The 21,502-nt window shown below is 47.4% G+C and overlaps 1 protein-coding gene across 7 annotated transcripts; it reads left to right on the top strand.

Moving 5' to 3' along the window:
- The first annotated feature begins 205 nt into the window (after positions 1–205).
- sec31a (SEC31 homolog A, COPII coat complex component) lies at positions 206–21,398 on the top strand. 7 transcript variants are annotated; one of them, XM_054758093.1, is made up of 30 exons: positions 238–278; positions 388–588; positions 1,604–1,640; positions 1,863–2,463; positions 3,029–3,108; positions 3,189–3,312; positions 3,392–3,590; positions 3,679–3,774; positions 9,493–9,633; positions 9,699–9,841; positions 9,914–10,175; positions 10,512–10,664; positions 10,733–10,954; positions 11,387–11,461; positions 11,543–11,584; positions 11,649–11,822; positions 11,886–11,997; positions 12,741–12,919; positions 13,588–13,714; positions 13,775–13,920; positions 14,000–14,173; positions 14,242–14,448; positions 14,592–14,693; positions 16,086–16,191; positions 16,314–16,619; positions 19,003–19,058; positions 19,136–19,366; positions 19,424–19,543; positions 19,618–19,689; positions 19,852–21,398. In XM_054758093.1, the coding sequence occupies exons 5-30, from the start codon at positions 3,030–3,032 to the stop codon at positions 20,029–20,031; spliced, it is 3,828 nt and encodes a 1,275-aa protein (XP_054614068.1). In that variant the 5' UTR covers positions 238–278; positions 388–588; positions 1,604–1,640; positions 1,863–2,463; position 3,029; the 3' UTR covers positions 20,032–21,398. The 7 variants fall into 7 exon arrangements, with proteins under 7 accessions (XP_054614070.1, XP_054614065.1, XP_054614071.1 ...); XM_054758091.1 differs by having other exon boundaries at positions 1,604–1,644; XM_054758095.1 differs by lacking the exon at positions 388–588 and having other exon boundaries at positions 206–278; positions 1,604–1,644; positions 14,592–14,669.
- The last annotated feature ends 104 nt before the right edge of the window (positions 21,399–21,502 follow it).

The raw sequence follows: 21,502 nt of genomic DNA, 5'->3' as shown, positions 1-21,502 counted from the left end.
GTTGGTGGCGGTAAGGAGCACGAAATCTCGCGAAAATCTCAACAGGTGACGAAAAGAAGCATTACAGGTGATTTCTTTACTTAAAATTGCAGTGACCACATCGAGTAGGGAATTGTGTGGTGTTTTTTACTCTCAATAATCAAGTAACGTACTAAATTGGAGGCGTTTATGACCCGAGTGAGGTGGGCAGATTAAAATGGGGGGGGGTTAAAACAGTCGAAGAAGAAGAACGGGAAGCGGAAGTACATGTGAGTCGGTTGGAACACGTTGTAGCGGAGGTAAGTAGTTAGTAAGTTTTAGTGTGTTGTATTGCAATTTGATGTTAAAGTAAACTTGCTGTGGGTGTGTGTTGAATTTACGTTTATTATTATTCTAAATATACGCTAGAACCAGAACCAGATTTGGTCGCCGAAGACCAGGTCACTCAGGCGCCCGCCCTCGACCGCCACCCAAAACGCATAGCACCGGACTCTTCATGCTTGCCCCCGCAGGTGGTGGGTCTACAGGGGGGAGATCCTGTGTGGCTTCTCGGGCAGGGCTCGGCCGGGCCTCACGTGTGAATGCCCCTACCCCGGGCCTGCCTCCAGGGTGAGGCCCCACTCGGCACAACACCGTCCCCCCTCTTGTTATTAGTCATAGGGGCTTCTGATCACTCTTGGTCTAGCCCGGCGCCTAGGACCTGTTTGCCCTGGGAGCCCCTACCAGGGGCATATAGCTCCAGACAACAGGCTGTAGCTCCTCGGATCACTCGGGCACTCAAACCCCTCCACCGCGATAAGGTGACGACTCACGGAGGAATTGGGAATGAGGTCCTGCCCCAGGTGGAGGAGTTCAAGTATCTCGGGGTCTTCTTCACGAGTGAGGGACAGGCGTATCGGCGCAGTGTCTGCAGTAATGCGGTCGCCTTACCCGACCGTCGTGGTTACCGTCACTTTACCGGTCGATCTTTGTCAGGGGCGGATCTACCTTTTTTGGAAAGGGGGTGTGTGTGAGCCGGAGTTGGAGCGGGGGTTCGGGGGCCCTCCCCCAGGAAAATTTTTAAAATTAGACCTCATTTCCTGCAATCTGGTGATATCTGAGGCCAATTTTATGTCCTTAATTTCAAGAGTTTGTTGCTATTTTTATCCTTGAATTCGCGCCTGTTTGTCCCCCTCCCTCACCTATGGTCATAAGCTATGGTCGTGACCGAAAGAACGATATCGCGGATACAAGCGGCTGAAATGAGTTTCCTCCGTATGGTGGCTGGACTCACCCTAAGAAATGGGGTGAGAAGCTCAGTCATCTGGGAGGGGCTCAGAGTAGAGCCGCTGCTCCTTCACATGGAGAAGAGCCAGTTGAGAGGGCTGGAGGGATTATAACTGACAGCTGGCCTTGGTGTCTTCCTGGTGGAGCCGGAGGACGTGCCCGGGTACCGGGAAGTCTTCGCTTCATTACTGAGACTGCTGCCCCCGCGACCCGGACCCGGATAAGCGGAGGAAGATGGATGGATGGATGGATGGATGGATAAACATAGACTATGTTTACCACTACACGCGGTCACAATGAGCCGACATGACATGTCTTTTTGCTGTACATTTGTGATGTTTTCAATCTTGCTTTGCAGATGCAGCGATGGAGAGCGCAATCGCTGGATCGGATGAGTAAGTAAGTATACATTACATTTCTGGCATGATGATGATGATTATTATTATAGCGCCTATTATAACCTAATGATTATAGCAATCACTACCCATCTGATCCATTCGTACGTATGGGGAAGATTATCCATCAAGTATTGATGAGGGTTATGGCATTCAGCTCCCAATGAAGTAGCGTCAAATAAAAAAAGAAATGTTTTTAATCAGTTTTTTTTTCCCTTGCAGGGCCGCACAGGAGTGACTGCAGCTTGACCAGCGTGGTTTGCATTGTTTCAAGTGGAGGAATAAATTGCTTTTGTAAAACTGTTGTATGCACCCCATCGTATTCTATACACACACACACACACACACACACACACAAAATCTATTTGTATTCCAAAAATAACATGATTTTAGATTTAAGTTAAATAATTGTCTATTTTTAATCAACCACCTCTATATTATTTTTCAATATAATTGGTTACTAAGTTCTTCATGGCCTTACTGATGTACAGTACACTTTTATATAAAGTATAAAATAAAGAATTTTGTTCCCATTATTGACCCCTGTGTAAACTATAACTAAGCTTGATATTTAAGACGTGAAAAATAAAAGCAAAATGACTGCGCACCAAACTGCTGTACGTAAGGATTGTATTTTTCTGTAACGGTTGCTTTTTTTCCCTAAAGTAAGCTGCTGGCGCTAGCATGTTATGCCAGCAGCAAGGCCCTAGCACCGGAAGTGGCTCTTCTTCGTGGGTGGAGTCTTCCCCAGCCGCTGAGTGCCACGTTGATGGAGACCAGTGGAGACGTGGAAACTAGCAGTCGGGAGATATCTGCCCTGCAGGTGAGGCCGGTGCTTTCCTATTTTTGTGTGTTTTTCTGCTCGGTTCGTCGTTAGAAAGATGAACTTGTGTTTTACTGCATTTGTTTTGTTTGTTTTTGCTCATTGCAATCGCGTGCGTGTATGAAGGAACAAGATGGGCAACGTTTGTGGACTAAGAATCACTCAGCCAGGCTACAAAATAGTATTAATCATTACTATGATGCATTTAACAGCCTGTCAATCATACGCTGCTCAGTTAATGCGTCATTATTATCACTTGCCACACGTGTCAGTGTGATTTTTGTCGTCCTTTTGTGCCACTGAATCAGCTGTTAGCTTGATGCTAACTTCCTATGGTCTATGCTAGTTTTATGGCACTGAGGCAGGACAAATACAATCTCAGGACAAAAATATAATCATAAAAAATATATACTTGCACAACAATAAAAATATGTGAAAAATTATGGAACAGATAATATTTATCGCTGTGCTAAATGTGGCATTTACTGCAATTTATTGCAAGTCCATGAATATGCACGGTCCCACCCAAATAAACATGTGTAATACATACTGTGTTACCTTGCAGGATGAAACTAAAAGAGATCAACCGGACGGCCATCCAGAGCTGGAGCCCGGAACACCACCACCCCATCTACCTGGCCACAGGCATGATGAGCATGTGCCTGCCACTTTTGGTTCCCTCCATCACACTAATCTGTGTTTTCATATTTCAAATTGAACTGCAGGAACGTCAGCCCAGCAGCTGGATGCCTCCTTCAGCACCAACGCCTCCTTGGAGATCTTTGAGTTGGACTTGTCGGACCCGTCACTGGACATGAAATCATGCGGCAGCATCTCTTTGTCTCACAGGTGCAAAAAAAAAAAAAAAAAAAAAAAAGAGGATGTTTTTACTGACGTGAGTGATTCAGGGTGTCTTCTGTCCCAAAAGGTATCACAAGCTGGTCTGGGGTCCTTTCGGAACAGACTCTCAGGATCACTCGGCAGGTGTGATTGTTGCCGGGGGAGAGAACGGCAACGTCATCCTCTACGACGCCGCCAAGATCATGGCCGGGGCGAGCGACGTGATTATTGCGGAGAGCGACAGGCACACGGGGCCAGTGAGAGCTCTGGACGTCAATCCCTTCCAGGTATGACAACCGCAACGCCTTCTCGTACCGCCTTTCACCTTCTGAAGCGCTCTCCAGCTCTTCTTCTCGTTCTTCTTCTGTGGTGCAGACTAACCTTTTTGCATCCGGTGGGAACGAGTCTGAAATCTTCATCTGGGATATGAACAACTTCACCTCCCCCATGACACCAGGACCCAAAACTCAGGTACGATTATCATAGATTCACCACACATAGTGGCCTCCGGTCCACATACGTGTACATACAACGTAAGGCTAGTCTCATTCACTCAGATTAGATTAGAATAGAATTACAATATGATATTTGTGGGTATAATACGTATTGTAAAAAAATACAAAAAAAAAAAATAAAATAAATTTTATATATATATATATATATATATTGTTCAATTGTCTCAGTTGGGTTCAATATGGGGAAGACTGCAGACATGACAACTGGCCAGAAGACCATCATTGATACCCTCCATAGGATGGGTAAGCCACAAAAGTTCATAGCTAAGGAGGCTGGTTGTTCACAGAGTGCTGTGTCCAAGCATATCAATGGAAAGTCTAGAGGAAGGGCAAAATGTGGCAGGAGAAGATGCACCAGCCAAAGAGATGACCGTGGGCTTCAGCGGATTATCAAACAGGGAAGATTCAAGAATCTGGCAGAGATCCAGAAAGAGTGGAATGAGGCATTCAGACGCATCCGGGAGATGGGCTATCACTGTCGGGTTCCTCGGGTCAAGCCACTTCTGAACCTGAGCCAACGTAGGAAGCGTCTCCACTGGGCCAAGGAGAAGAAGGACTGGACTGTTGGCCAGTGGTCCAAGGTCCTCTTTTCCCATGAAAGTAAAGTGTGCCTTTCATTTGGGAATCAAGGTCCAAGGGTTTGGAGGAAGACGGGTGAGGAACAGAACCCAAGCTGCCTGAGGTCCAGTGTGAAATATCCACAGTCCGTCATGATTTGGGGTGCAATGTCCGGTGCAGGTGTTGGTAAACTCTGCTTTCTTAAATCCAAGGTCACCGCAACAGTCTACCAGAATGTTTTAGAGGACTTCATGATTCCTTCTGCTGAGGATCTGTATGGAGATGCAGATTTCATCTTCCAGCAGGACCTGGCCCCTGCCCATACCGCCAGAAGCACCAAAACCTGGTTTGATGCCCATGCCATCACAGTGCTTGACTGGCCAGCCAACTCACCGGACCTAAACCCCATTGAGAATCTATGGGGTATTCTCAAGAGGAAAATGAGGGGCACCAGACCCAACAACAAAGAAGAGCTGACAGCAAGCATCAAGGAAATCTGGGCTTCCATAACTCCCAGGCAATGCCACAGGCTGATTGCTTCAATGCCACGTGGCATCGAGGCAGTGATTAAGGCAAAGGGATTCCCAACCAAGTATTGAAGATTGACATATCGTTTTGAAAGTACCATATTTTGATTGATTTGATGTGATTCTAATTTCTTTCTTTTTTTTCCTGCAAAAACTGAGAAGTAAATGGTGATTTCTTCACAGTATTCTAATTTTTAGAATTCCTTTTTTCGTGGGTTTTATGAGCTGGAAGCCCAAATTACGTAAAAATAAACAAATACTTGAAATCGTTTAAATTGTGGGCCATGAATCTATGAAAGTTAAACTTTTTAAATGGAATTATGGAAATTAAACAACTTTTCCATGACATTCTAATTTTTTGGAAAGGGTCTGTATGTATGTATGTGTGTATATATATATATATATATATATATATATGTCTTAGCAGCCTCGTTTTATAGAACGGCCACCTGCCTATAGCAGCCACTGAAAAATCCCCCGCAGCAAATTGATGAATACATGTTATAGACCCTGTGTATAGCAGTCACCTGTCCAACGCGGCCAGCGGCCACCCATTTTGTCTCCCTTGGTCAATATCTGACCGCATATAGCGGCCAAATTACCAACTCAAGTAGAAGCTTCATGCACGAAAAAGTTTAGTTTTTCAATCAATGAAGCCGTCGTGTGTAGACTTTAATTACTGAGTCCTAGCTCAGTCACAATCATTCACAAGATCCACACAAACTGTCAGTTGTTCCACATAAAAAAGCCGTCTTCTTTTGAGCTTGCTATTTCCTGGTCAAACATGTAACTTTAAGAGCATTTGCACCAAAACAGGACGTGCTCCCAGCGACGCTACAATAAAAAAAAAAAAACATACGCTAGCATGCATGCGGCAGCGGGAGCAAAACTGAGTTGGGTTGTACTTAATTGAAGTATTTTAGAATGTACTCACGTTATTTTTCATCAATCCTCATCCACAAATCCATCAAAGTCCTCATCTTCTGTATTCGACACAAACAAAGCCGTCTTCTTTTCCGTTCGCTACTAGTCTGTTAACTTGTCAGTGTTATTCAGCTCCGAAGCAAAGAAGGAAACTTCTCCTGTTGCTTCTGCCAACTTTATTTCTTGAACGCGGCCACCAGACAGCAGCTCAGAACACACACACATCTCTCAGCATCGTCTCTCCTTCCTGCTTGCCCACAAGGCAAAGGTTAAACAAGCCCCACTACATAGCTGTCCAGCCAATGCCTGTAACATTTCGGCTTAGCACGCACTTCACCACAACAGGCCGATGTAAAGTCCGCATCACTGCAGACGCCGCGCCAATCCGCCTGTCCATCTCGCATTCCATCCTTCCCTCGCTTGTGAACAAGACCCCGAGGTACCTAAACTCCTCCACTTGGGGCAGGATCTCTTTCCCCACCCAGAGATGGCGTCGGACTTGTGGGTGCTGATTCTCATCCCGGCCACTTCACACCCGGCTGTGAACCTATCCAGTGATAGTTGAAGGTCATGGCTCAATGAAGCCAGCAGGACCACATCATCTGCAAAAAGCAGAGACTCAATCCTGCAGCCACCAATCCGGAACCCCTCAACGCCCTGGCTGCACCTAGAAATTCTGTCTGTCACCAATTCTGTTCATTATTTTTACAAAGGGCAGCCCTGGCGGAGTCCAACCTTCACTGGAAACGAGTCCGACTTTTGCCGGCAATGCGAACCAAACTCTGACACCGGTTATACAGGGAACGAACAGCCTGAATTAGTTGGTCCGGTACCCCATACTCCCGGAGTACTCTACATCAGAATTTCTGTAGGAACACGGAATGCCTTCTCCAAGTCCACAAAACACATGTAGACTGGTTGGGCAAACTCCCATGCACCCCTAAGGACCCTGCTGAGAGTGTAGAGCTGGTCCACAGTTCCCCGACCAGGACCAAAACCACACTGCTCCTCCTGAATCTTAGATTCAGCTATCCGGCGGATCCTCCTCTCCAGAATAGACCTTACCAGGGAGGCTGAGGAGTGTGATTCCACGATAGTTGTAACACACCCTCCAGTCCACCTTCTTAAAAAGGGGAACAACCACCCCGGTCTGCCAATCCAGAGGTAGTGCCCCTGATGTCCACGCGATGCTGCAGAGACGTGTCAACCAAGACACGCCCACAGCATCCAGAGCTTTAAGGCACTCTGGGCAGATATCATCCATCCATCTCCTGCCAACGAGGAGCTTTTTGACAACCTAAGCAACCTCAGCTCCAGAGATAGGAGAGCCCACTGTGGAGTCCCCAGGCTCTTCTTCCTCATAGGAAGACGTGTTGGTGGGATTGAGGAGGTCTTTGAAGTATTCTTTGCACCGATTCACAACATCTCGAGTTAAGGTCAGCAGCACAGCATCCCCACCGTACACTGTGTTGACCGTGCACTGCTTCCCCCTCCTGAGACACTGAATGGTGGTCCAGAATTTCTTTGAAGCCGTCCGGAAGTTGATCTTCATGGCTTCTCCGAACTCCTCCCATGTCCAAGGTTTTGCCTCAGCTGCTTTGTCTGCTGATACCTGTCAGCTGCTTCCGGAGTCCCATGAGCCAAAAAGGCCCGTTAGGACTCCTCCTTCACCTTGACGGCATCCCTCACCACTGGTGTGCACCAACGGGTTCTGGGATTACTGCCACAACAGGCACTGACCACCTTACGGCGACAGCTCCGATCAGTTGCCTCGACAATGGAGGCACGAAACATGGCCCATTCCGCCAGCTCCCTGGGAACATGGTCGAAGCTCTCCCGTAGGTGGGAGTTGAAACTGCTTCTGACAGGAGACTCTGCCACATGTTCCCAGCAGACCCTCACAATGCGTTTAGGCCTGCCAGGTCTGACCGGCATCCTCCCCCGCCACTGGAGCCAACTTACCACCAGGTGGTGATCAGTTGACAGCTCCGCTCCTCTCTTCACCCTAGTGTCCAAAACATATGGCCGCAAGTCCGATGATACGACCACAAAGTCAATCATGGAAGTGCGGCCTAGGTTGTCCTGGTGCCAAGTGCACATGTGGACACCCTTATGCTTGAACATTGTGTTTGTTATCGACATTCTGTGACGAGCACAGCAGTCCAATAACAAAGAACCGCTCGGGTTCAGATCAGGGGGGCCGTTCCTCCCAATCACGCCTCTCCAGGTCTCACTGTCACTGCCAACGTGAGCGTTGAAGTCCCCCAGCAGAATATGAGCCCCAGCAGAACAAGGGAATCCCCTGAGGGAGCACTCTCCAGTACTCCCTCTAGAGACTCCAAAAAGGGTGGGTATTCTAAACTGCTGTTTGGTGCATAAGTGCAAACAGTCAGGACTCATGCCCCCACCCGAAGGTGGAGGGAAACTACCTCCTCGTTCACCGGGTTAAACTCCAACATACTGGCCACAAGCCGGGGAGCAACAAGATTTCCCACCCCTGCTCGTCGCCTCTCACTGCTGGCAATGCCAGAGTGGAACAAAGTCCATCCCCTCTTGAGAGGACTGGTTCCAGAGCCCTTGCTGTGCGTTAAAGTGAGTCCGATCATATCTAGCCGGAACTTCTCAACCTCGTGCACCAGCTCAGGCTCCTTCCCTACTAGAGAGGTGACATTCCATGTGCCAAGAACTAGTTTCTCTAGCCGACGATCGGACCGCCAAGGTCCCTGCCTTCGGCTGCCACCCAGCTCACTATGCACATGACCCCTTTGGCCCCTGCCATGAGTGATGAGCTCATGGGGGGGGGGGCATGTCATCTCTTTGGGCTGTGCCTGGCCGGGCCCCATGAGTGTAGGCCCAGCCACCAGACGCTCACCATTGTGCCCTTCCTCCAGGCCTGGCTCCAGAGGGGGGCCTCGGTGACCCGCATCCGGGCAAGGGAAAACGTGGACCAATGGTTTGTTTCATCATATGGGTCTGTTGGGCCACTCTTTGTCTGGTCCCTCACCAAGGACCTGTTTGTCATGGGGGACCATCAGGGGCATAAAACCCCCGACAACTTAGCTCCTAGGATCATCGGGACATGCAAACTCCTCCACCATGATAGGGTGGTAGCTCAGGGAGGAGTTAGTTGGCCTCCAACTTATTTATTCTAAACTTAAAGTGTTTCAAAGGGAGTGGGTAAGGAGGACAAAGTAAGAAGCAAAAAAAGGTACCACTTCCACACGGAATGGGAGAGTGGCATGGCTGACCTCATGCGGTGTTAAGGTAATCTAACCGAAGATAATGTCTCATCAGTATAACGTTGCTGACACCTAGTGACCAGAATACTACATATAACTTATCTTTCAGTATTGTGACTAATAATAGTCCATAGTCAGCCATGAAGCAGCAGTCATTTATTCATGAATCCATTTTCACAAAAGCGTGATATCGCGAGGGATGACCTCACTATTGTAGAAATATAATATATATATTCACGCAGTGTATATTTGAATTTGCTTGATATATTTATATCATGTGTGTAGTATTATGAGAAGTAATAGTGCTCATAAAGGCCTCACCTCTAGTAAGTACGTAATGGTCTGAGCAGTTGAGGGTATTTTGCGGATGTGTTACGTACAAATGTTGAGGTACTGTACGTGAGGCAGTGTGCTGGTGTGTTGCAGTCTGTGGAGGACGTGGGCTGCGTGTCGTGGAACAAACAGGTCCAGCACATCCTGGCCTCAGCCAGCCCGAGCGGCCGCGCCTCCGTGTGGGACCTGCGCAAGAACGACCTCATCATTAAAGTCAGCGACCACAGCAACAGGGTACATAGGGCGCTTGTTTCATCCTTGGATGGATAACGGAGGTTCTAATGAGCCTTTGCTTCTAGATGCATTGCTCTGGCCTGGCTTGGAACCCGGAGGTGGCCACCCAGCTGGTCCTGGCCTCTGAGGACGACCGCATGCCCGTCATCCAGATGTGGGATTTACGTTTCGCTACCTCCCCTCTCAAGATTTTGGAGAATCACACGAGGTGTGGACGTCCTTGCTGAACACAAGCCAGATTTAGTCTCGCGTGTTCACCCGTGGCGTTCTTCCCCTGCAGAGGCGTCCTCGCCATCGCGTGGAGTCGGGCTGACCCAGAGCTGCTCCTCAGCTGCGGGAAGGACGGCAGGATTCTGTGCTGGAACCCGAACACGGCAGAGGTGGTCTACGAGCTGCCCACCAGCAGTCAGTGGTGCTTCGACATCCAGTGGTGCCCAAGGAATCCCGCCGTGCTGTCGGCCGCCTGCTTTGACGGACACATCGACATTTACTCCATCATGGGCGGCAGCAGCCACGCACATGGCCTTAGACACGCTGACCAGGTGACAACAACTCCTCCTCCTCCTCTTCCATCATCAACTTCTGCTTACTTTCACTTCTACTTATGTCAGTGGGTAGACTCTTCTTTACTTTGGATGGGAATGGACAGTCATGTGTTTATATTGTGTTTATGTTTGAATGGACAGACAATGGACATTTACTCCAAGTGTGCATGTGAATGGAAAAGAATGTTTATATTATATGTATGTGTGAATGGACAGGCAGGTGTTTACATACTGTGTGTATGTGAATGGATAGACATGTTTATGTTATGTATGTTTATGTATTGTGTCTACAGTACGTGAATGGATAGCCAGATGTTTTGCTGTGTGTTCCAGATCAGTAACTTGTTTGGCAACTTGGATCCTTTCGGTACGGGACAAACGTTGTCCCCGCTGCAGGTGCCTCAGCGCTCCGCCACCTCCACTAACGTCAACCCCCTGAAGAAGCCCCCAAAGTGGATCCGCAGGCCCGTGGGGGCATCGTTTGCTGTGAGTTTGTGGAGGTGATGGAATGCTTGGCTGCTCTGATGATGACGGTGCTTTTTGTGTCCTGGCAGTTTGGAGGTAAGCTGGTGTCGCTGGAGAACGGCGCACCCAACCCCCAGCAGACCAGTGTGCACGTGGTGCACATCAGCCAGGTGGTGACGGAGACCACCTTTTTGAGGCGCTCGGAGCAGCTGCAGGCCACTCTCAGCACCGGCACCTTCCAGGACTTCTGCCAGGAGAAGATCCATGCAGCGGAGAATGACTTGGACAAAACTCTTTGGTCTTTCCTTAAGGTAACAACACCTCTACGTGCTTTACTACCTGAATGGACACACGGGTGATGACACGGCATGTATGTGAATGGACACACGGGTGATAGCACGGCATGTATGTGAATGGACACACGGGTGATAGCACGGCATGTATGTGAATGGACACACGGGTGATGGCACGGCATGTATGTGAATGGACACACGGGTGATAGCACGGCATGTATGTGAATGGACACACGGGTGATGGCACGGCATGTATGTGAATGGACACACGGGTGATGGCACGGCATGTATGTGAATGGACACACGGGTGATGGCATGGCATGTATGTGAATGGACAAAGAAGTGAAATGATAGTGTTTCCAGATGAAGGTGAGTGTGTACGTGTAGTAAAGATATTGGTAGATTTACTTTGGGGATTTTACATTTTTTTTAATGATTGGATGTCTGCAGGCCAACTTTGAAGGTGATGCTCGCAGTAAGTTCCTGGAGCTTCTGGGCTACAGCAAAGAGGATGTGGTTTCCAAGGTGACACGTGCACACGCGTAGCAGGGTGTAGTTTGATGTTTGTACAGCAAGGGCGTGCTAAAGGTGCGACTGTGTTGGCAGATTTCAGCAGCTCTGAAGGTCAAGCCTGCTGAGGCTGTCCTGGTACGTATCCAGCTCTTCAGAAACACATGCTTGACTGTCAGCACCTGACTTATCTTATCTACAGGAGGATGTGTCTGCTCCAGCTAGCATGCCAGCTGACAATGCAGGGGCTGCCTTTGACATGATGGCTGCTACAAACCTGGATGCTGCAGGAGGTCCAGGCCAGGCTGGGGCGCCACAGGAAGATGAAGAGGAGGAGGAGGAGGAGGAGGAGGAGGAGAAGATTTCCTTGGAGGAGGTACGTATTGGTGCCTATGGAACCTCACACAAAGTCACGTCTGAATGTCTCTCTGTGGTTCAGGACGTCCCACTGGAGGAGGAGCAGGAGGAGCTGTGTCCTGCAGAGACCCCATCCCAGGTGGGGCAGCCCGTAGAGGCTCCTACAGGAGGAGTCAGCCTCAGCATCAGTCAAGGTGATGATAACCTTCACCAGGTTGTGGAGTGGACGGCTGTGTTAAAGATCAGATCCTTGTTGTGGCTCTTTCACTCATAACAAAATAAGGTGTTTTATTCATGGAAGTATTATCTATGTATTGGCCTGTCACAATAACATAATTGTGCTACAAATTATCATCTAATCGATTTTATCCACATTTTTGAGCCCATTTATCATTCATTGTCATGAGAGGTGTAAATCAATGAATTGATTCAATTAATCAATTTATCGGTTATCGTAATCTATTTGACTTTACATCTACAGGCCTATTTTACTTGGTTGATTGTAGATCTTTGAGTTTGAAGTGAAACTTTAACATCAAATGTTTAAAAATGTTTGTTTGGCTCTTGCTTTTACCTGCCAGCTTCTTGAGCGTACAATCCCTGTGGTAAGATGTTAAGATAACCATGAATACATCCCAAAAATAATCCTTCATCAATATGGCTGTGAGTCCCGTGTGAAGAGCAAAGTCTGATCTTACTGCCCCAACAAAGGAAAGCATCTCAAACACAAGTCATTTTCAACAGATGACAACACTAGCATTCAATGCCTAATTAGTTATTTGTCAGAAATAAACACACACCCGTCAAACATTCCTAAATTTATGTTTACTTTTTGTCAAAAAGTCATCATCTTGCACTTTTTTATCAAAAGTGGCTCATTTGATAGTAAAGGTTGCCGACCCCTGTCATACATAAATATTATTTGTCCCTATGCAAGATGTGGACGGGCTGATCACACAGGCCCTGCTGACCGGCGACTTTGAGGCAGCCGTGGAACTCTGTCTCCATGACAACCGCACGGCCGACGGCATCATCTTAGCCATCGTCGGTGGGTCCGAGCTCCTGGAGAAAACCCAGAGGAAGTATTTTAGGAAAAGCCACAGCAGGATCACCAAGGTAAGCCTGCCCCCACTCTTTTTGGAATGTTGCCCATCATCCACAATCCTCATGCGAGACATGAACACACCCCTTCTCTTTGCTGCGCCTTCTAAAGATATAAAAACAGGTAAAAAGAGGCAGCTAATGAATGCACATAACGGGACACACCTATGAAAACACCTCCTAAAAGCCCCAACAAGGTTTTCTGGTTACCTTTGGCTAGTGGCCTGAGGCGTTGTGAGTGTGTAGCGAAGCTAGTGGCTAGCCAGCTAGTAGCTAGTCACTGTGGTGTGGCAAGGTGTCACTACGCCAGTAAGGTAGTTCTTGGGCGTAACAATGTTAATAACAATAATAATAATAACAATGTGCTTCATATGCAGCTCACATGATGGACATGGAGTCTTGTTGGGGCTTTTTGGAGGTTTTTTCCAGGTGCGTCCCAGTACGAGCATTCTTAGCTGCCTCTTTGTGTCTGTTTTTATATCTTTAGAAGGCACAGAAAAGAGGGAGACGTGTGTTCATGTCTCACATAAGGATTGTGGCTGATGGACAACATAAAAAAAGGTGTACTTTTCCTTTAAAGCTGAGGGATGAAGCCAGTCACACGCTGCTTGGGTTCACTTCACACCTCCCACCTGTGCTGCTTCTCCATGACATTTGACGCATTTTTTGTTGTTGTCCCGCAGCTGATCAGCGCCGTGGTGATGAAGGACTGGCACGACATTCTGAAGACGTGCGACCTGCACAACTGGAAGGAAGCTCTGGCGGCCGTCATGACCTACGCACAGCCTGAGGAGTTCTCTTCGCTTTGTGGTGAGTTTAGCAACACACACTCGACCCCCACCCTTTTAACTCCCAGGTTATGCTGCTCAGATCTCCTCGGGGCCCGGCTGGAGGCGGCCAACGAAGCTCAGCTGCAAGTGCACGCCAGCCTGTGCTACATCTGTGCCGGCAACGTAGAGAAGTTGGTGTCATGCTGGACCAGAGCACTGGAGAGACACTGTCCGCTTTCCCTCCAGGTGTGGTTGCCTCCTGCAAGCTCATCGTATCTAATCCCCCTGCTTTAACTCCCAATAATACCGAATATCCGACACTCAGGACCTGGTGGAGAAGGTGGTGGTGCTGCAGCATGCGGTGGAGCAGATGCAGCGCTCGGGCCCCGCCGCCATTGGCGTCCTGCTGGCTGAGAAGATGGGCCAGTACACAGACCTTCTGGCCTCCCAGGGCAGCCTGTCCACCGCCATGGCCTACCTGCCTGACAACAGCAACCAGGTGGCTGTCGTAGCGTGAGATCAGCTACACTTTAAGAACGCGCCTAACACCTGCTCTCCTTCCGCCAGGTGGCCTTGCAGCAGCTCCGCCAGCGCCTTGGCCGGGCCCTGGGTCAGCAGCAGATTGAGACACACAGAGCTCAGCCTTCTTCCCACGGAGCCACTCAGCACCGCCATCCCTTCGCTCCGGTCCAGCCTCACGCCACCACCCCAATTCCCCCTGTAATCGCACCTGCACCCGCCTCTGTCCCACCAGCACCGCAGTTTTACCAGCCCGTATGTGCCACTTTGTTACTCTTGTCCTGTTCAACTTCATTGTGTTTGTGAACCCCCCCCCCCCAAAAAAAAATCCACCATCAACAGCGCGTGTGTGTGTGTGTGTGTGTGTGTGTGTGTGTGTGTGTGCGTGAATGCTTCAGGTGAGGGCTGCCTCCACTGTCACCTCCTGGAGTAACCAAACTCCAACAGCCCTCCCCAGTGCCCCGCCTCCACTGCAGGTGGGCCCCGCCTCCGAGCAGAAGGTACTTCCCATCCATGACCCTCTCAATGTCATGTGACCTGTGAACACATCCTCTTTGTCTGGCATCCCCGATTTGTTTGCTAGCACTGTACAAGCTTATGAAGAGGCTGTAAGGTACACATTTATTTCATTTTTCACCAAAACTAATACCTACCTTGCTACCTACCAAGTAACATGCTTAGTAAATCAAACATACACGTGTTAAACAATACTGTTTTATACTCCATGACCCCCTACACACACTTCCCAGCATGCCTTGTGGGTTATCAATGAGTTAAAAATGCTATTGATTTGCATATTTAATATTTGATTTTAATACTTGCATAGTCCATGTGGTGCAGTTACGTTGTGTGTCGCATGTTGATCTTGGTTGCACCGAGAGGGAGGGAGGGAGGGAGGGCGGCATTTGGTTTGATGACCTCCTCCTGTCTTAAAATGTACATTCTTATGGGCACCTCAGTCCTTCTCACATTTTGGCTGTTAGGCTTGGAAGGTAATCCCCGTGAAAAGATGTCAGCTGGGTTTCTAGCAGCTGTGGTACATTTGGGCATGGCTCGAGGGTTAGCGCTTGTAAGGTACACCGTGCTGTAAAAAAGTCAGGCTTTCAAAACCAATAAAATTGTGCGTCATAGTGTTTCTACGATGATATGAGAGACAGTGGGGGTCCGGCCACGACATGGAAATACTTTGTCACTTTGTCCTGTCTTATTCCTCACAGTCGGAACTAGACTGTGATGTGTTGAAACGAAAGATGCACCGTGTCCTTTTTGTTCCAAACCGATGATGCTAGTTCATATCAGATGATAATTATGGTGCACCCCTACTTGAAGCCTCGTTAGCACTGAGCGGTGCCGGTACGGCCGCGGTGTTGTGGGTGGACGTGTTGCACACGTGGAGGGAGGGTGGCCAAGTGTTTGGATGTGATGGGGAGCAGACCGGACTGGAGGATGCGTGCTATCAAACAACAACTGATAACAACCTCTCACTGGTTTGTGGAAAAATATGAGCTGCCACTATGAAATAAACTTTACGAGGTTGCCACCTTCTTGGGTCAATGGATTGCATTTATTAGCATTTTGATTTGTTTTTTGAACTAATAAAATACGATTAGCCACAGTAGACTGCATTGGATTTATTTGCAAAGAATTCACTTATTTCTTGAAATGGTGTCATATTATATTCTCCTTTCAATAAATATATTTGAAAACAAGACATGTTAGAGCTGTAGTGTTAATAATACAAATAATAATTGTACTGTGAAACCATGAAATGATATTTTGTCCCAAGGTTGTCCTAGCGTCCCATGTGTAGTTGCATTAGCATGTTAGCATGTCATTAGCCCATCTTGTAAAGTCTTACTGTGTTTTTTTATGTGTCATTTTTCCCTGGGCAGGTGGAGCCGCCAAAGCCTTTGTATGGGATGCCGGCGTCCAACCCCGCCGCCGCCCCGCTTGCGTCCTCGGCGGCTCCTGCGTACATGTTCCCCCAGCAGTACCAGCGTGAGTCTTTATCAGCAAAAACACCACCTGACAAGAAAGACAAGCATTTGGCTCTGGAAATGTTTGTGAGCATGTGGACGTGACTACTTCCGGGTGTACTAACAGCATGTGTTGGCTGTCAGCCCCCCAGGTCCAGCATTACACACCTGGAGCCTATCAGCCCCTTGACTACTCCTCAGCTCCTCCTCTTCCTCTTCCTGTGGAGCCCTCCTCCCCTCCTCACCCGCCCGGCTTCCTTTCTCATTACACCCAGCCTGTACCCCCCCGCAACCCGTGCCTGCCCCCGCCGTCCTCCTCTCTTCCTCCTTTCTTTCCCTCCTCTGACCGCGCTCAACATCCTCCATCCTCGTCCGGAGTGTCTTTCCAGCACGGCGTGCCGGGCTCTCCTGGGTCCTACGCCCCGCCCCCTCCGCCGTGCGGAGTCTCAGGTACGCAGCTTGACTCTGAGCTGACTCCCGCCTCGCAGATAACAGGTCCAGGTTGGCTCCCATCGCCCTGGCTCGTTTTCCTGTCGTTAATCACTTTCACTTCCTTCTCCGCCTCAATCAGCTTCTCTTTCATTCTCTTTGATTTCTGTTTTATTTCTTCATTTGCCAACTCAGCCCCCTCCTGCCGTACTGCCATACCTCCTCAAACAGGTGGCATTTATGTACTAAAACACAACAGAAAAGGAAAATGCTAATACATGTTATTTTTTATGTATTATTTGTATATATAATATTCATATTAATATATAAATAAAATCTATATATTTTTATATATATACAGTCAAACCTGTCTTAGTGGCCACCTTTATAGGACGGCCACCTCCCTATAGCAGCCACTGAAAAAAAATTCACCTGTCCAACGCGGCCAGCGGCCACCCATTTTGTCTCCCTTGGTCAATATCTGACTGCATATAGCGGCCAAATTACCAATTCAAGTAGAAGCTTCATGCACAAAAAAGTTTTGTTTTTCAATCAATGAAGCCGTCGTGTGTAGACTTTAATTACTGAGTCCTAGCTCAGTCACAATCATTCACAAGATCCACACAAACTGTCAGTTGTTGCACATAAAAAAGCCGTCTTCTTTTGAGCTTGCTATTTCCTGGTCAAACATGTAACTTTAAGAGCATTTGCACCAAAACATTACCGCAAAGTATGCTGGGAACAGGACGTGCTCCCGGCGACGCTACAAAAAAAAAAAAAAACATACGCTAGCATGCATGCGGCAGCGGGAGCAAAACTGAGTTGGGTTGTACTTAATTGAAGTATTTTAGAATGTACTCACGTTATTTTTCATCAATCCTCATCCACAAATCCATCAAAGTCCTCATCTTCTGTATTCGACACAAACAAAGCCGTCTTCTTTTCCGTTCGCTACGAGTCTGTTAACTTGTCAGTGTTATTCAGCTCCGAAGCAAAGAAGGAAACTTCTCCTGTTGCTTCTGCCAACTTTATTTCTTGAACGCGGCCACCAGACAGCAGCTCAGAACACACACACATCTCTCAGCATCGTCTCTCCTTCCTGCTTGCCCACAAGGCAAGGGTTAAACAAGCCCCACTACATAGCTGTCCAGCCAATGCCTGTAAGAAATGACAGCGTTTATTTCCTGGTGTGCACTGGTCAATACTGTAATGCCGCTTGTTGTGGGGAAGGAGAGACTCACGTCGCCGATGCACTTTAATGGCTTTATTAACAGCGGAGAACACTGCAGGACTTTACATCCACGCCAACATAAACACACTTCCCAACTCTCTCCAAACTCACAGCTAGCACTGAGCCTAGCTCTCCTGCTCGGGACGCCCACCGTCACTTCCCGTCACTTCCTGATGAACTAAAGCTGTAATGACACTGTGCCGTATAAAAAGTAAAATATTAAAAACAAGCGTAAGACATTACTAGCACAGCTTTGTTCTGTGGGTGGTGGATATATTCTATCAGTTATTATTAAGCCTCTAGCTTCCTTTTAGTAAGTAAAAACCTTGGCTATGATTGCACTACATTGTCATGTAGACCTACAAAGTACACTTGGAAGAACAAGAGGTGAATAAATGTATTGCAACTGATGTGAAACTGATGAGGGGTAGGATTAAATAAGCTTTGCTTCTTCCTACTCCTTTTTGGACATGCAAAATTGTGAATTGTACTATGTGATGTGCTACTGTTTGACTCATATGCATGTTCAGGATTAAAACCATGAACCATGATAATAACAAGCCTAGTAGTGCTGTACAACTTTTATCCGCAGTCCGCAGTGCCCTCTACTGGTCAACATTATTATTATTATTTCCCCTTTTTTTTTCTTTTTTTTCCTCTACTGGTCAACATTATTATTTAAAAAAAAAAAAATTCCCCCTTTTTTTTCTTTTTTTTCCTCTACTGGTCAACCTTCAAACTGGACGCCAACCTGTCTATAGAGGCCACCTGTCTATAGCGGCCACTTTTGCAGACTCCCTCTAATGGCCACTATAGACAAGTTTGACTGTATATATTAATATTTATTCTTTTATTTAATATAACATAAATAATTATGATTTATTTTATTTATAATTTACTTTTTTAAAAATTCATTTGCACAAATGAAGAGCTTTTGCCTTACCCCTCATAGACGCTTGGCACTCTCTGCAGTTGAGTAAAGAAAACACCCTCGGACTCTGTATAAGGACACTAATGCACGCATGAAGCAAATTCTTTCCTGTTTCCAGCATGTTGCATGCTATAATTTTATATTCATTATTCCATATATTCATTATTATTTTGCATGTATTTTATATTATTTTCTATATTAATCATTTGATATTATTTTGCATGGTGATGTTGTGAGTGTAGGTCCTCAGAATGGCTGGAATGACCCCCCAACCCTGAGCAGATCATCAAAGAAGAAGGTGACTACTTGTGCAAATGTATTTGAGAAAGAATGATTGACTAAACATTTGAAGTGAACGTGTCCACCTCTCCGCAGATGACGGACAACTTTACCCCGCCCACCCCCATCACTGCTCCCATCATGGCCCCCCTGGGCGCCGACCCTCATGTCCAACCCGTAGCCCCGCAGGGCGCGGCACCGGGCCCGCGCGGCATCCAGGCCTCTTACTCGGGCGTGCAGCAGATCCCGCCACAGCCCATGAACCCAACCGTGCCCAAGACCAGCATGGAGGGAGCACCCGGGGCCCCGACGGGTGACGCCACACAGGTACACCCTGCGTGATACATAATTGAAGAGAAATGACTAAATGTTGGCTCCATCCAGCCTCTGCACTCCATGCCTGCCGAGAAGATCCTGAAGAAGCCCATCCCTGACGAACACCTGGTACTGAAGACCACCTTTGAGGGACTCATCCAGAAGTGCTTGGTCGTGGCCACAGACCCGGTGAGTGAGGACGAGGGGGTGCAGCTTTGTTATGTCCCAACAGCAAGCTCATCTGCATTTTCAACGCTTTACAGCAAACCAGGAGGAAGCTGGACGACGCCAACAAACGCCTGGAGGCGCTCTACGACAAGCTGCGAGAACAGTCGGTGAGTGCAGAGTGTTGGTTACTCGCTCTAGGAGAGTCGTAGTACCTAATTACTATATTATTTTATATTTATGTGTTATGTAGTCATTATTATGATGCCTTGTATGGAAGTGCTGGTCCACACCTGGTACCAGTACGCCCTAACATGCTTTCTCCTCCCCAGCTCTCCCCCACCATCATCGGGGGTCTGCACGACATGGCGAGGAGCGTGGAGTCGCGCTCGTACGGCGAGGGCCTCAACATCCACACCCACATCGTCAGCAACAGCAACTTCAGCGAGACGTCAGCCTTCATGCCCGTCCTCAAGGTGGTGCTGACGCAGGCCAACAAGCTCGGCGTGTGAGCGGTGCCGCCTTCCTCCGCCAATCCACTGCTGGTTCGCTTCCTGTTGGTGCCGTCCATTTGAAAGGAAAAGTGCACTTTCTTTGGAATGTTGTCCATCAGCCACAATCCTCATGTGAGACATGAACACACGTTTCTCTTTTCTGTGCCTTCTAAAGATATAAAAACAGGTAAAAAGAGGCAGCTAATGAATGCACGTAACGGAACACACCTATGAAAACACCTCCAACAAGGTTTAGTGGTTTTCCATCCATGCTGTGAGCGTGTAGTAACAGCTACGTTCATGGTACCATGTCATACTTGGAGTATATTGGCAACTTTGATTTCACATAGCAACATAGAAAGGAACGCTACACCTAGCATCAAAAACAACAACACAACTCCAATATGTAGCGTTACCTTGGTGAGGCTAGTGGCTAGCCGCCGTGGTGTGGTGAGGTGTCACTACGCCAGTAAGGTAGTTCTTGGGCGTAACAATGTTAACAACAATAATAAGAACAATGTGCTTCATATGCAGCTCACATGATGGACATTTTTGGAGGTTTTTTTAGAAGGTTTTATAAGTGCAATAGATGCGTCACATTACGTGCATTCTTAGCTGCCTCTTTTTACCTGTTTTTCCATCTTTAGAAGGCACAGAAAAGAGAAAGATGTGTGTTCATGTCTCACATGAGGATTGTGGCTGATGGACAACATTCCAAACAAAAAGGGCACTTTTTCTTGAAGTGCGATGGCAGGCCGACCAATGAAGGGCTATTTTGAAGTTCCACTCCCAATCACTCTGATAACGTGATAACACACTTTTAAATCATTTTTTTATGAAGTGAAGCGCAATCATTTCAAACAAGGAACGCCCACACTGCTGATCAGGAATTAAAAAGGGAAGTTCAGGAATCCTGTGGGCATTTCCATCATCTAATGTAATAAGAGAATAGAATTAGGCTGATTCCCTCCCCTTCAAACTGCGCAATTACACGTTCATGTAATCCCTTTTGTTGTTTCTTTTTTTAACATCGGCGTTATTGCTTGTCTGCATTTCCTCCCACAAGCATGAATGCCAAAAATAAAGCAGCTAATCTGACGTGGTTAGCACCTTTTTTATTACACTCACGCTTTCTGTGCTCAATCACACTCAACGGACCACAGCACAGCAATGCAATCCCAGACTTTCTTTTATTTCATGATGCTCCGCTGAGTGCAATGGACTAGAATGAAGAAAACAACAAAGGTGTTGAAAGTGCACGCTTAAACACCTACCAGGCCAACATTCAGCGATGAGTCGGCCCGTCCTTCAGTTTATGTTGAAAAGGAAAACAAATCTGTTGTAGAACCACATGCAATATTTTCAATAAATAGTATTTATTTACATCGTGACGCATTTCATTTGGATGAATGTATGTATTTCTATCAACTGTACTGTACTGTAGCGTTGATGTATCATGTTAAACTTAATGATTACATTTTTTTACAAC

Source organism: Dunckerocampus dactyliophorus, chromosome 17 (assembly GCF_027744805.1).
Source record: "Dunckerocampus dactyliophorus isolate RoL2022-P2 chromosome 17, RoL_Ddac_1.1, whole genome shotgun sequence".
Taxonomy (NCBI): domain Eukaryota; kingdom Metazoa; phylum Chordata; class Actinopteri; order Syngnathiformes; family Syngnathidae; genus Dunckerocampus; species Dunckerocampus dactyliophorus.
The sequence above is the reverse complement of the archived record's forward strand: the minus strand, read 5'-3'. Positions and strand labels throughout refer to the sequence as shown.

Bases quoted from the DNA above. Each gene is read 5' to 3' on its own strand.
- sec31a (XM_054758090.1), top strand. From the start codon at position 3,030: ATGAAACTAAAAGAGATCAACCGGACGGCCATCCAGAGCTGGAGCCCG. The intron at 3,313-3,391 runs GTGCAAAAAAAA...CTGTCCCAAAAG, and splicing joins AGCATCTCTTTGTCTCACAG to GTATCACAAGCTGGTCTGGG. The intron at 13,921-13,999 runs GTGTGGTTGCCT...TCCGACACTCAG, and splicing joins ACTGTCCGCTTTCCCTCCAG to GACCTGGTGGAGAAGGTGGT.